The sequence below is a fragment of the Hesperophylax consimilis genome, chromosome 27 (assembly GCF_061612785.1).
Source record: "Hesperophylax consimilis isolate HC1 chromosome 27, BYU_Hcon_1.0, whole genome shotgun sequence".
Classification (NCBI taxonomy): domain Eukaryota; kingdom Metazoa; phylum Arthropoda; class Insecta; order Trichoptera; family Limnephilidae; genus Hesperophylax; species Hesperophylax consimilis.
In genome coordinates, this window is record NC_142862.1 from 14578992 (window position 1) to 14595676 (window position 16685).

Consider the following 16685-nt stretch of genomic DNA (forward strand, 5'->3'; position numbering starts at 1 on the left):
TGTTCCTATATATAATCGAAGTATTGAGTTTGCTGTCGTCAACCAGCGTGAGTGACAAATACTACCTGGATGACGGTTTGCTAAATTTGGTGGGCAGTGACCTGTTGTAACTGCAAAACATATTTCGTACAAGTATTTTTGGTCCGTGCTCAAATTTTTCAATTCCTCTGCGTTGAGTTTGTGCATCTCAAAGTGTATTGGTGAATAATTTATAACGGTGTTTTTAGAGCTGCTTGAAAGAAGTTTTCCAATAGGTCCTGAAAACCCTTTAGGTCCTGTTGTAGCACCATCTAAGTGTTGAAACAAGTGGCGAAGGGGAAGTTCGTTTGCATGCAGCTGATAGATAAACCATTGTAACGGATGACCTAATTCCAATTCCATGAATCCAATAGTTCCATTTTTTTGCCTGTATTGACAGCAGTCCCATCACATCCAATCGCTGATAAATCATTCAAATTAAAACCGTTCATTTTTAAATGGTGTAACATGCTCTTTGCGATGTTTTTGCCAGTTCCTGATGATGGTGTAACATGTCCAACATATTGAGACCCCGGCTCAGATAAAATGGAATAATGTTCTTCTGAAATCGTTCTCCGATGATATCTATCCCCTATTTTTTCCTGAGACAGTGTTTTATCCTTCCTTCCATCGAAATATAGACCTCGAATTTTTGTTGACTCCGACGACATCTGCCATGTTTTTATTAAAGAAGTGCGACACGTTTGTCTAGCTCGTCTGAGTTTGCTCCTATCAATCACCATTTTAGAGTCATCTTCGGTTACTATGCCAAAATCTTGTAATGTAGCACTTGCAACAGCTGATGCCGACCTGTCTGACAAACCATACTGATCGCAGATTCTGGCCAAAGTGGGGAGTTTTAACATCATACGGGAATTTTCTGGAGGTTGCGAAGAATGTGAAGAAAATGATTGGTTTTCATCAAAAAAGGGTTGACGTGGTTTTGTCGCTGATGCTGTAGAATGTAGATGAGCTGACCTTCGAAGCAAGTTCAGATAAACGAGCTTGCATCCTCATTTTCCGATGTAATTTTTTTGTTGTGTCGGTGTCTATTGCTCCCAGCATCATTTTTCTCGAGGATCTTTGGTCTTGAAGGAATGCTTGTTCTTTGGTGGGTACCTTGCGCGTCTTTTCGCAGGAACACATATTCAGATTGTTACATTTGCATGAAGCAATATCGAAAAGTTTATTCATTTTGATTTTATAAGAATTTAACTTAACATAATAATGCACCCTTTTTTTGGATAATTTTTAAGTTTTAAGTATTCGATATAATGATCTTGGATCAGTTTCATCACTCGATTGTGTGAAACAATGGGAAAGAAGCGCGCTTCCAAATTCCTTCAACAATTGCAGATATAACACTTTTTATTTCGAATACTGACGGTTTTTTGTAGAGTTAAGATTACGCTCATATCGTAAGAACAAATAATGTTTAATCACTTCTGAGACAGTAGGTAACACTTGAGAGTTCATTTCAGTTGGTGCCCCGAATATTGGACATAAAATTTGGTTCTCGTGTAATTTGCATTCATTTTCACAACAATTATATGTGTTAAAATTGAATCGGACAAGGATTCTAACACGTCTACGGTCAGCGGTAGCCGAAACGAAACTAGATGCATGTCGCATCTAGTTTCTGCGACGAAACAATAGGAGCTAAATTATCCCCCCCACCTCCACAGCGCTCACAAACTCACTAGTTTAACAGCAATTTATGCAGTGTTTTTTTTTTTATAAAACATGTAATGTTCAATAAGGTAAATGCAATTGAAAGTAATGGATATTCTTTTATATTTTTGAGACTGTACTCAGATTTTGGGAAAAAAAGGCAGAATTTACGTTTTTTACGTTACGAAATCGCTAGGTTGTTGAATGAAGACATAAGTTTAGATTTTTTTAAGTATTTTTACGAGAATATGAATGACATGAAGCATCTTTTGGCAGCTATTACAATATCGAGATTTGATTTTTGCAATGTCGCTCCACGCTAATGTTCAGTATTTGAATCAGTATTTTTTGTAATGGTATCACTCAATTGCCAGGGCTCCTACCAGGGAGCAACTTGACAAATGTAAATTATCTCTCATAGCGAGGTTGAGGACCGACTGATATTTGGGGCTTATGAAAAAAAGATGAGTGGAGAAAGTAGGAAGAATGTTGCAAAAAAGCATTTAAAATGGAAAATGCTTTGAGAAAAGCATTTAAAATGCAAAATGCAAAATGGTTTTTAAAAAAGCATTTAAAATGCAAAATGGAAAATACCCATTTTGCATTTCCATTTACAATGGATTTATTTGAAATAAAGCACATCTCTGGTGTGACATCTCTTAGCACACCTAAGGTTAACTTTTTTTATTACTGATTTTCATCAACTTCACAAAACACATATGTCATTTGAGAAAACACATGCATCGTTTGATAAAACACATGTGTCATTTGATAAAACACATGTGTCATTTGATAAAACACATGTGTCATTTGATAAAACACATGTGTCATTTCGTCGCTCTAGTTCATTTTTGTCCAACAGACCATTTTTTGGCGAAATTGAGTTAAGTATGCAGTTGTTCTCAGAAAGCATTTATTTATACGATACAAGTGAAAAAAAATCATTTTTAATGTGGTTTCAAGACGAATTTTGTCTTAAGTCCCCCAAAATAAAACAACATTCCGAGCGTGTTTATCCAACACTTTGTCCTACATCCAAATTAAAAAGTGTTTTCTGCGTAATTTTAAACATTTGGAACGAATTTTACTTAAAAATAATAATTTCTGTCACTTTAAATTATTTTCGTAAAAAAAACTTTGAAGCGCTATTTCTCCCGATTTACGGACGAACCTGGACGAACGAACGAACATGTGTCATTTGACAAAACACATATTTCATTTGACTAAACACATGTGAAATTTGACAAAACACATATTTCATTTGACTAAACACGTATGACATTTGACAAAACACACATATTATGTCAATTGACAAAACACATGTGACAGCGTGTGTCGTATCACAAACCTCTGTTTTCGGACGTTTTTTAATGTCTGTCAATGTGCTACATAATGGCCTAAATCATTAATAAAATATTTCAGAATTGTATAATTGCGAATACATAATTTGGAGGATTGTGATTATCGCCAATTTAAATGGGTTGCTGGCTGAATATTCTGTGGTTCTCCAATCCGCAGAATCCAAGGTTACGTGATTACTCTCGGTTAGTAAAAATGAGAATTTGAATATTTTCAATTTACTTTTTATTTTAACAAAACTCACGTTACAATAATTTTATGAACAAAACAGATTGCGTACGGTAGAGGAGATTTAGGGCTGAACCGTCGGCTAGACCACTGGAGATAGAATGAAATGGTTTCCGCGTGAGGAATCTCGCGCGAGGTTGTAATGTTGCTAGTCGCACGTGAATGTGGGGAACTGTACATGTTATTGTTATTTTCGGGAGATGTGAACTCCCTATAAGTTACCCTACAATAATATTATTCAGGAACAACTTTTTCTTTTTAAATTATTTTGAAGGTTAAACCCTCAATGCAATATATCATTGAAGAAGAAGATAGCACTAATAAATCTGAACGAAACATGAAACAGTACAAGACACGGATCCGGGGTTCGATTCCTAGTTGTGACCGTTATCTTTTAATTTTTCTGTGTTTACTGTATCATGTTTTGTTTAGATTTATTAGTATTATCTTCTTCTTCTTCAAACATAATACTGTAATCATTGTTATAAAATATTAATATAATGATAAGAATTATAGTATAATCTGAAGATTACTAGATAATATCAACGGCCTCCATGGTCAAAGCTCTCGACTAGCCAGGTTCAAATCCCGGCGTGCGCAAATAAATTTTATTTGATTAATTTGTGTTATTTCACAAATGACTCAATTAAAATAAAATATATATTATATTTGCGACACATTCATACACTCAGTATTGCCCTGGTGTAAGACCACCATTCAGAATTGAAAAGCTGCTTGAAATGGGTTTTGTCGTGTTTGGTGACCAGATATGAATAGCCAGCTACGTCCCCATATTTCTCTTCCCCATCTCCTTCTCCTTCCCGCTAATTCAAGCCTCACAACATTCCCCAATTGGGGATGCCGTAGTCATACTGGCTCCAGACGGTTGGAAGCAGATAAAATATATATTCAAACTTCTATCATACCCCCGTTCGTCTGATAAAAGTTTAAATGCCGTTTTGTTAATAAATATATTTATAATTCACTGGATGAGATATCGTATAATTTTAAAAGGAAACAGACATTAAATGATTAATGATTAACTACTTCCTGGAAATGAAAACGTAAAATGTATTCATTTTGAAATAGATTAGAAATCGGCAAACTGAAACATTAATTCTGTAACATGATGAACAAATGTGTGTTTTCCTGTAAACTATTCAATAAACATTTATGCAAATGATGAACAAGAAAAAGGGGCATCCCGGTGTTCTTTTTGGATTCAAACAATCTTGTTTTCAAACATAATTTTGAACTTGTAAATATTATATATTACATTGTTACTGTGGGACTTTGCAATCCATTTTCCGCCAAAATTAATGCTTTTTGACATCAAGATATTTTACTAAATTTGACAATTCAAATTTATACCAATTCTTATTTGACAGTTCCAGTAAAATTCCAATGATCAGAATCGTAATTGCTGCATCACAATAATAATTACTGCATCAGAATCCTAATTGTTACATCAGAATAGTAATTACCGTGTCAGAATCCTAATTGTTACTGTTGGGGACAGAAAAGCACCGTCGCACCGCGGAAATGCAATAGGAATGGAAAGTTCGGAAATGCCGACATACCTTTTTCGGTAATTTTTGGATAGGGCCTGACACGCTTATTACGAATATTTTTTAGAAAAAAACTTTATATTCGCCTTAATTACTATAAAAGAAAACTTTTTGCATTTCGGGCGGCGGAAAATTATGAATTTAAATTTTCAATTGCGTTAACCAAAATTCACTTCGCGAATCGATGCGGCGGCAATCAGCTGCCATTAGGTACGTCACTGTTATGTTGGTATCCCTGATACATTGATTTGTATCACAAACCATGTTACACAAACCTAGCGTAGCCGGTAAACTAGTTGAAAACTGGGATGTTTTTCTTGCCTTGACGCGAGCAGGCGTTATTAAGGGGCACTTTCCTTTGTATCACAAATCATATTACACAAACCTCGGCATCCCACGAAGATAGCAACGGTCGTATTTAGCTCTTGTTAATGCATCAGTGATACCAACATAACAGTGCGTTCCTAATGGCGTCGCGTTGTCGCCACATCGATTCGCGAAGTGAATTTTGGTTTTATGCAATTGAAAATCAAAATGCATAATTTTCCGCCGCCCGAAATGCAAAAAGTTTTCTTTTATAGTAATTAAGGCGAATATAAAGTTTTTTTCTAAAAATTATTCGTAATAAGCGTGTCAGGCCCTATCCAAAATTTACCCCTTTTTCTATTCCTCCACGTTTTCTATCCTTTGCGCTGGTTCATACACAATTTCACCGCAATGTGCGAGCTCACGATGGCTTTTAAATTTTCGACACGGTCGATAAAGGGGGCTCCGTAATCAAACGTTGTTGATAGGACTATTTTTTCAACTCAACTAAAGTTCACTAAGTCGGCATAGGAGAGGTAGGAGTTGGGTCGATGGTCAACAATAATTTTCATAAAGGAGATCAAAAGGAAAGGTGTAGGTAACACGATGCTAGGTACCAACAGTTACATCAGAATAGTAATTGCTGCATCGGAATTGTAATTGCTGCATCAGAATCGTATTGGTTGAATCAAAATCGTATTTTTTACATCAGAAGAATAATTTATGTCAGAATCGTAATTCTTGCTTTAGAATGCATTTTTTTTATCTTTGAATTACAGTATGGACTTAATTTTTGTTTTATTTTATAGGTGGTTACTTTATTTCTCTTTACTTTGTTTTTAGTGGATTATCACTATTCTTTTCCTTATCTTTAGATTGCACGAAATTTGCACTTTTATAATTTGTTGCTAATGTTTTTTTGCAAAATATATATTTGTGTATAATGTACATACTATTCAAAAACCATAAAATATACTTAATGATGTTTTTTTAATAATATGTAATGTCTAATTTGAGCAGCGTCCTCGTGTGGAGTCCAGAAGCCTCCAGTCAGTTTGTAAGGCTGATCGGCTTGTGTAGGCTTCTTTCGTATCACGACAAGGATTGGCTTGCCGTTGAGATAGATGGAGGTTCGCTTCTCATTAAAAACACTTGTGTTTTTGTTGATATGTTTAATATGTAACACAGAAGAGGGTAGACATTAAACCGAGAGAGAGAAGCGAGAGTTGGATGATACTGGTAATGTAAAATCGAATCTAATAAGAATAAAACAAAAGATCTCGATCACAACAAACTATATAAAACAAAACACCAATGTTTGACGTGAATACAGACACAAGATATTATAGATGCGAAATTAATGACAATATTACACTATGACGTGCCATAGACAAAAAGATTTAATATAAAAGGTGGCACAGACAGAAAAAGATAATGTAAAAGGCTCTACACATCGAGATTATAAAATGAAAAAGTGAAAGAGTTTAGGCTTGAATAAAGTTAAATAAAAAAGGACAATCACAAGATACGACACGCAACATAATTAACTCTTAATAAACGAATATATTTTTTTTAATTATTGAAGACAATATTAGCGATTCTTAAACGAAAATTTGAAATAGAAATATCAGCAAAAGATACTCAAAGTTCTGGCAAGGCGAGGGTCCTGAGTTCAAGTCCTAGTTGCGATTGTTCTGTTTCCAATTTATTGTCTCCAATAATTAAATATTACAATTTATGGTTTTACTCATTAAGTTATTCTAAAAATAACTTCAAGTCAACAGATGTCGCACATTAAAATTAAAATAGGGTATATTTATCGGAGACACCATCTAGATGACATTTAGTTTGAGTTAAATCTTGCGATCATACATAAATGCAGCCCATAAAAATGTGCAGGTAGTTCTTACTCGATGTGTGACACTGTTAAATATGACCGAAGGAGATAAGATCCCATTAGCTCAGTTGGTAGAGTTGCACCCCGGCAAAGCAAGGGTACTGGGTTCAAGTCCTAGATATATCTAGAGTATCTTTTCTGTTTCAAATTTTCATTTAAGAATCGCTTATATTGTCTTCAATAATTTAATATTACAATTTGAGGTTTTACTCATTGAGTTAGTCCAAAAATAAATAAAATGTATTTATTTTTATTTTCAGATGTTACCATTCAAAACCATCCCATAATCCACATATCCACGTCCAGCTCGGTCAGCCTACTGCTGTACCTGCAAGTGGACATGGTGAAGGACTTTTACCTCGGCCTCAACAGCGAGAAGAACTTGACCACCGGGATCTCGGAGCCTCTGATCTACTTCTACTCCTTCGAGTATGGAGCAATGGACGGCACCCTCGACCTGGACAACATCGGCAACTGGTATAAGAACCGAGACTCCAAGGGAGAACTGGTTGCTAATTCAGGTTATATACTTTTGCTGACAATTTTTACAACATTGTTACAACATTGTTAGAACATTGTTGTATCATCATTACAACATTGTTGTATCATCATTACAACATGTTTACTGAATTGTTAAGATATCATTACAACATTGTTACAACATCATTAACCTTTCCCTTACTGTGCTAAAAAAATACACGCGTTACGGTGCTGTGTAGTCAATACACATCTCAAAATAAGCGATTTAATATCGGAAAAATATGAATATTCATAGCTAATCGATTATGTTTATTATATTTAATATCAAAAGTGATATAAATTGTAATTTAATTGCTGAAAACATGAAAAAACCATCGGCAGATGCTAAAGAAACGTGCGAAGGGTCCACATCTAACGACGGTTCGCGGCCAACTGGCTAGCGGCGCGGCTGGTAGCTGGCACAAACACAGCTGTGCGGTCGTAGGTATCGATGGTCTCAATCAAAAACTACAACTGCAGAAGTGTGGATGTCTCATGTTCCCGCATAGCGAATTAACCTTTCCTCATCTGTGGTGTGTATTTACAACACATTGCTTCTAATAACTTTAATAACTCTGAAGCGGGACATCAATAGCGTGTCATTTCCTCGCACACTCTTCGCGTATTTAGTATCACACGGTTGATTGTATTGGTGTATTTGTTCCCGATTTTTAACAAAAAACTCTAAACTCTAAACACGATTTTTAATTGAATTTGAAAACTATGTAATATATTATTTTTTAATTCAGTGCATAAATGTATAACGGAAGAATACCTAAAATCTGAACCCAGAATTTATTATATTTATAGAGTTATTAAAGTTATTAGAAGCAATGTGTAGTAAATACACACCACAGATGAGGAAAGGTTAAAACATCATTAAGACATTGTTAAGAAATTTTCACAATGTTGTTGCAACATCATTACAGCATCAACATCTTTGACGGCCGGCATAGTCCAGTGGTAAAGCATTGGACTGCCATTCCGAAGGTCGCGGGTTCGAACCCGGCGTGCGCAAATAAATTTTATTTGATTAATTTGTTTTATTTCACAATTAATTAATTAAAATAATATATAGTATATTTGCGGCACGTTCCAGAGTGGAAGATACTACCAGTATCGCCCTGGTGTAAGACCACCATTCAGAATTGAAACGTTGCTCCAAATGGCTTTAGCCGTGTTTAGTGACTAGATCTGAATAGCCAGGTACTTCCCCACCTTCCTCTTTCCCTTCCCCACTTACCTTCAGCCTCACAACATCCCCCAATTGGGGATGCCATAGTCTCACTGGCTCCAGACGGGAGCAGTTGGGATTCTTGTGAGGTATTCACTATAAAAAAAAAAAATCATTACTATATTGTTACAATGTCAGTTCAACAACTTTACGGCATTGTTACAACATTGTTGCGACACCATTACATCATCATTACTATATGTTACTTACACATTAAAATGTAAACAATAAATTTTAATTATTGAAATAATTATTCGTTAATGTGAAGAAACAATAAACAACCATATTGTTTACAAATTGATCTTGACAACATCGATCATTACAAAATCCATCGTTACAACATTGACCATTACAACATCGATCGTTACAAAATTGATTGTCACAATTGTCTACCTCGGTCTGAACAGCAAGAAGGACGTCATCACCGGGCCCTCGGAGCTGATACTCTCCTACTTTATTTAGTATGGCGCCATGAATGGCACCCTCGACTTGGACAACATTGGCCACCTAGTACAAGAACCGTGACTCCAACGCAATTATTATACGCGGGTTTATCTACTAATAGTAATAGATGTAAGAATATTTGTAGTGTTATTTATGTACATAGATACTAGTGGTTCTCGGTGATTTTTGTAGAAGGGATGCTAAAGTATATACCTACTATCAAATATACAAATCTGTGTACTAGCTCACGAACAAGATGCAATTACTGACAAAAATAGTATATCAAATTAGCTCTGTAAATCCCTTATGCTCCACAATATCAATTATTACAGATCCAAAATGAAATTTTGGTGATCAATGGTGAGGGCACGAAATAAAAAGCGTGTGGTGAAGGTCACAGTGTTTATTGATGAGTCAGTTGCCGTGACGAGGAGATGATGTAGGACAAATGTTGAATACTCCGGTTGCTGCGGTGATGTGCTGGTCAGGCGCGGGTCAGTGAGTCGACGCCGGGCGCTGGTGACCGGGACTCGATGACTGTCAGGCACTGGCGATCTGGGGAATCAATACTCCAGTGCTGACGGAAGGCCGAAGGTGCGGCGGACCTTGTAGGCGGTAGAACGGGAGCGGCATAGACCAGTGAGGATGCTGCGTGTCCTCGTGGTGGTCATGATGCGTGGAAGAAGCGCTGGTCAGAGACGCTGGAACCAGGGCGCTTGTAATCGGAGTGGCGCTTGCCAGGGACGGCGATCTGGACAAGGCGCTAAGATGATGTCCCGATAGAGTCCATGATGGTACGGGCGAAGCCGGGTATATGTCGAAGCCGGGGCGCACCAGTTGTCACTCGTGAGATTTGTAAACTGACGGCAGATTGTTGACTGACTGACTCGCTGCGTCGGGCATATTTATACTACACGGCCGACGGCAGCAGTAGGTAGATGGATGGCAACTAAATCCTAGGCACTCGCACAGACTGTATGTTTCAGGAACCTTCGACAGCGCGGCAATTATGCATAGGCCGTAGACTCAAACCTTCTGGCGAGTTCTCGTAATGTGAAAGACGGACTTGCGATGTTATTGTCGTCGGTAGACAAGTAGGTGCTTGAAGTACGTAGGTTGCTCTGTTTACGATGCGATTTGGACTGCAGGTACATAATTCGGGAGTAGGTACTAAGTAGGTCGAGCGGTTTATTATTAATTAGTTAATCTAGATTTTTCTCGACGCTACAAAATTAATTAATAGGTAATCGATAATCCACTCGCTTCGTAATAGGGTATGCTATTCTGTGCATTATGCTGTCAAAGTCTTTTTTTGTACCTTGTATTAGGCTGATAACGTATTCTTGTCGAATACATTATCTAGGCAGCCCCAGGCAGGCGGTACTGAATACATATGCGCGAATTTCAAACTCTTTCCAGCTTCGTGGATATAGAATGAAACAGAGAATTTTCTCCACACTGTCGCTGGTGTCTGTGTGTTTACGCGCCATTCGAGCATTGAGAATGTATTTCCAACCGCTTCGTGCGCCGCAGAGTGTTGTTTGTGTGTTAAGTGTTATGTCAATGATGGGATGATGTCATTAAATTGCAGTACATAGTGCTATTTATGGCTAGAAAAAGTCCAGAGTTTTTTATTTGATACTTATAATAATATTTTTTTAACCTAGAATACAAGGGATACGCAACATCCAAAGCATGTATAAAAGGATACATACATCTTCTTCCCCTTCTCCTATTCGTGTGGGCGACCCATTGCATCGAAAAGGCTTCCTTCCATAGCACATCCAGTCCCTCCTCGCTGGAGATGTTTCTCCCAACTATATAAAGTAATATATTTATTAATTGTTTAGATAAGTCTGATAATCTCCAGGGAGGGTCACCTAGCAACTACAGCAGTATGGTCTGGGATCTAGGCAGAACCGTGCTGAAGTCCAGTATCTTCACCGGCATCAAGGAGAGCCTTAAGACAGTGCTCATCCGACTGGACTCTGATGATGATACGTGCATGCTGGTTTCTATACAAAACGCTTCGGTAAGTACGCATACGATCGAGGAAGAGGGGATAGACTGTTTGGAAGAGGATTGAAGCAGGACAGGCAGGACTGAAAGTGAATGGCGAGGGGAAAATCCTACCCTGGGACATTTTGTGATGATTTTTTTTGATAAAAATAATATGTAACATACAAAGTTTCTGTAAAATAGGGTGTAATTTAATTGTTTATTGTTTTAGTGTCCAGTGTTTGACACAGAACGAGATATAGCGTATGAGGGATTTTACGCGACTGTCAGTAAAAGAGGCGGCATCACTGTTAGTGTAAGTTTCAACCTTGCGTATATGTCATTATTTTTACACCTGTACTTAGCAATACAATCTTTATTACATCACTTGTTGTTAATAACCTGTGGAAAATCACACGATGTAACTTAAAATGCCAGAAGCCACGTAAAAGATTATTTTATGGGTGGGTATCTATTTAAGTATTAATTATTAATTAAAATTATAGATTTTAATTATTAATTAAAATTATAGATAGATTTTAAATGATTCTATTTTGATTATTTGATAATTTAAGACGTACGAACGTGGTCACAAAGAAAATGATTACATTAATACTAAAAAAGTAGTCATCGTTAATAGGGTATGATAAAACCTATTTCAGGGTAACTTTACATATGTACTCTTCAGTACCTAGTGAAACCAGCATGAATGGTCAACTTAATTTATTAGAAATCAAGTGATCCCCAAGCTTGATATTATATATACATAATTAATTTTTAATTTTTTTTTTATACTAAATATAAATTTTTGTTAACTGTTTGGGCGGCCCTTGACCCAACGGAAAGACCTTCGTTTGGGACCCACAGGCTGGGAACCCGTTTTAAATTAACAAAAATAAATTATGAATACTGCACATCATGGCATAATGGCATCATTATGGTATCCCCAATTGGGGTATGTTGTGTGGTTATCCCTCGATCATGGAGGTCGTCACATAACTTAAATAAATCACTTGACCAATTAACAGTTTTGCTCCATTTAATTTATTGTGCTTTGTTTTGTAGCAAAAACGCTACCCTCTGGGCTTCTACATCGTGCTGTTAGTGCGGGCCACGGACCAGGAATGCTCCGACTCCAGCAACTCCTCCAGCATAGAGAGCTTCCTCAGGTGGAACCCCGAACTCTCCAGCAAAGCATCCGTCCCCGCAAGGGTATGGAGGGGCAGATCCAAGTCAGTGAGGTGTGTAATTCATTCTCTACATCTTTTTTTAATTTTATTTATATTTTTTTGGCGACTATATAAAACATGTGAAGATACAAAATATGGTGTAGATAAGTATAAAAATATTTTTTCTCAGACCTCCCCACTAGGTGGCCCTGTGCTAAGGCGGACTTAATTTATTTAATGAAATAAAATAATAATAACTTTGTCTCTAACCACGAATTTATTTAATTTATTACAACCTACCGAAACTAATCAAAAAATACATAGTGTGCGCTTATATGTGTATATGGAGTCATATTCTTAGTAATCAATTACGAGGGTGGTAAAGGGTGGGAAAAGTTTCCGACCTCAACGCAAAGATGGCGGTACTCGTCAATAAAAGCTAGTGAATGTAGTTTTTCATCTTTTGACAGTTACTCACCAAAGTTTCGGCCATTTTGGATGCGAAGTTTTTAGTTGACAGTCGTTTGATTGAGTCGATGTGTGTGTTTTTGTGAAAATGGAAAAAATTGAGTATCGAGCTGTTATTAAATTTTTGTTTTTGTATGGCAAACTTGAAGGCAAAACAAAAGTAAACTTTTCAGACCACCCTCGTAAATGCATATAGAGTCATATTCTTAGTAATCAATTATATGTGTTAGCCTGGTATTAGATATATTTCCCCTGAACTCATAAAATACATAGTGTGCGCGTATATATGCATATAGAGTCATATTCTTAGTAATCAATTATATGTTAGCCTTGTATTAGATATATTTCCACTGAACTCAAAAAATTCCCACTATCCCTTAACCCCTCAGAGCTCTGGCACATTGACCGTTATCCAGAGATGTGCAAAATGGGTACCCAAAACCATTTGAAATGCAAAATGGAAATGGGTCAAAACTTTTCCATTTGAAAATGCAAAATGGTTTTTAGAAAAGCATTTCAAATGCAAAATGCAAAATACCTATTTTCAAAATGCATTGAAAATGCAAAATGGTTTCTCAGGTCAAACAATTAAAATGATTAAAGAATTTTTAAACAATTTTGTAATTTAATAATGGACATCAATGTAGAACAAACATATTACATGATGGTAAATCCAAAAACACCACGACTACAGATTATGAAACCACAAAAAATTTGCGCGGGACTAATGTTGCCAACGTAAAAACATAGAAACTGCTATCTAACATTTAATATTACAGCGTCATGGCCCCATGTTCAGTATTTGAATCAGTATGTTTTGTAATGGTATCACTCAATTGCCAGAGCTCCTACCAGGGAGAAACTTGACAAATGTAAATTATCTCTCATAGCGAGGTTGAGGACCGACTGATATTTGGGGCTTATGAAAAAAAGATGAGTGGAGATAGTAGGAAGAATGTTGCAAAAAGCATTTCAAATGGAAAATGCATTGTGAAAAGCATTTAAAATGCAAAATGCAAAATGGTTTTTAGAAAAGCATTTAAAATGCAAAATGGAAAATACCCATTTTGCATTTTGCATTTCCATTTGAAATGGATTTATTTGAAATAAAGCACATCTCTGCCGTTATCTTACGACGTCCTTAAAAACGAGGTGGTTAGCTTCATTAACACAGTCTCGAGTTGGATGTCTGTCAACAAACTTAAACTTAATCCGACAAAGACAGAATTTATTTTGATAGCTTTCCCTGGAAGGCTAGCTCTCCTCGACTTCAGTTCAATCCGTTATATATTATATCAGGATACAGATATAATCCCTTATGCAGAAATAAAATTTCTGGGTTTCACTATGGACAATATGTATATAATGTCTTTCTATTGAATCGCAAATTTCAAAAGCTGTGAGTTCTGGCTTTTTCCATCTAAGGCAGATAAAATCAATAAGGAGATGCCTTCTTTCTGATGGAGCAAAGACACTCATAAATTCGTTCGTCGTCTCACGTATGGACTATTGCAATAGTGCATATGCCGGCCTACCTCAGAAACAAATCAATAGAATCCAGTAAGTTTTTAATGCTGCGGCGAGAACGATTTTTGGTGAATCTAAGTATTGTCATATAACCCCACTTCTAAGGGATCGCCTTCACTGGCTTCGATGACCTGAGAGAATAGAGTTAAAGATCTGCTTAATGACCTTCAAAGCATTGCAAGGAATGGCGCCAGCCTATACATGGGTGTGTCCGATATGTCCGACAAAGCTTGCGATAGACAACTTATTCTAAGGTCAGCAGATCTAGATGTTAGAAATCATCTAATCGAACTTTCTAGGACAAATCGAACCGTTTACTACGATCGTAACAGGCCTGCTCATTTGGAATAAACTTTCCTCAACTCTTACAGAATTTACTTTCAATTTTAATTTCCTTTACTCTTTCCAGAATTTGGCTGAATTTAAACGGGCTTTAAAAACAAAATTATTTAAAAAATCCTACCATTCATAAATCTTCTAAAACTTCTTTTCAATATTTTATAATAAGCCATATTCTCAAACTTCCGGTAATTGTTTGGTTTCGGTTGCCTCCTTATTGTACCTCTTTTAAATGTCTGCTCAGAAGCTCTTATGTTGTAGTTTTAATGTTCTTGTTTTGTCCTATCGTGTTGTTATTGTTATTCTTTGTTTTGTCATCGCTTTGTGTAAACTGTATACATATTTAGTGTTATATTATTACATCTGTATTGGGTAAGGCACACTGTAGGAATAATTTTAAGAACACGACCACTAATACTAAATTACCAATTATAAGTTTGCTATAGTAAAACGCACATAAAGTGAAATGATACTAAAGTTTGCTATATAAATGCTACGTTATTATTATTATTCTTATCTTTCCTAAAGATGCTGTCAGAATGTCAGAGAATTTGTGTGTAATTCCGCTTCACAATGAAATCCAAATAAATGGAAGAATTCTGAATATATCTGAAAACTAAAAACTGTTTTTAAAAGGTGATGAAATACACTTTCAAATTTTATTATCAGAAATAAACATAAAAATTTAACATAAAAAGTTTTATAAATGGCTCACCTCTTTTTTTCGTCTAAACACTGAACTAAAATTACTCATAACAAAATAAACACTTATTTTATTAGTAAAATATATTATAATTATTATAGCCACCTAATTTTTTTGTCGTTTCAATATAAATAATTAATAATAAATTCACAAAATTTAATTATTTTTTTTTCTCAAATTGCGGCCAGAACCTTTAGTTTCATAGGTTTTAATTCTTCTGTGAGTAAGATTTGAAAACAAAGTGTGATTTTCATTTTCTAACAATAATTTCTAGATTATATTTCTATAATAACAGTAAGGGAGACCAACGATTTCTATGAGTTCATATGAGCTGTTTGCTTTTGGGAAATTAACTCTACCGGTAATAGCTGTTAGAGGGGATAATCGCCTCTTCAGTTATAAGCCGTTATGTACACAAATATCTGTCTGTTATCATCTTATGTTTTTTTTAAATTCCATGCTGTCACATTGTTCCTTTATTCTATGTTATATTTTGTATATGTGTGTTTAAGCACACACTATGTATTTTTAGATTAGTTTGATTTTCTACCCTGGTGATGCTTGTGTAAAGTAATACGAAGATCGAATGTAGAAGATGCAGAAATACCAATTTAGCACATTCAACATATATTGTGGCCAATAAATGCCCACTCCATTAATTCCCCGGCGGGATTCATGAGGTCCACAGGTCAAATCCTGAGGCCCTAAATTGGCTCTCAGATAGGATGTATAAGATGCAGAGATGCCAATTTAGCACATCCAACATTGTTTGTTGGTACAGTCGATTTTATTTAAAATGATTGTTAATGCATATTTGTATTTTTAAAATGACTCTAATTGAATTTCAGATTGAGGATCATCCCCAGCATAACCTATCAACAGTACTGGGTGGCCATTGTGGTGGCTCTGGCGGTCATCTTCACTATCTACCTCGTGTTCCTCATTGGCCTCACCTGTCACAAGAGCAGGCCCCGGAACATGGAAGTCATAGAGAGAGAGGCACGGAATGCAGGTTAATACATTTTACTATACCTACCTTATCCCAACCTACCAGCAGTACTGGGTGGCCATTGTGGTGGCTCTGGCGGTCATCTTCACCATCTACCTAGTGTTCCTCATTGGCCTCACCTGTCACAAGAGCAGGCCCCGGAACATGGAAGTCATAGAGTGTACCGAGATTATTAGTGTGTAATTTCTGAAAAGTGTATAAACATATAACTCATGTGTTGCACAATCT

At 36.2% G+C, this 16685-nt stretch overlaps 1 protein-coding gene across 1 annotated transcript in view; it reads left to right on the plus strand.

The window, feature by feature from the left end:
- The window catches only part of LOC149410631 (SID1 transmembrane family member 1-like), a 64631-nt gene that overhangs the window by 18261 nt on the left and 29685 nt on the right, over nt 1-16685 (plus strand). The window contains exons 5-9 of the mRNA XM_089648300.1: nt 7308-7568; nt 11095-11276; nt 11475-11558; nt 12308-12483; nt 16297-16460. Of these exons, the coding sequence (XP_089504426.1) occupies nt 7308-7568; nt 11095-11276; nt 11475-11558; nt 12308-12483; nt 16297-16460 (867 nt within the window). The remainder of the gene's footprint in view (nt 1-7307; nt 7569-11094; nt 11277-11474; nt 11559-12307; nt 12484-16296; nt 16461-16685) is intronic.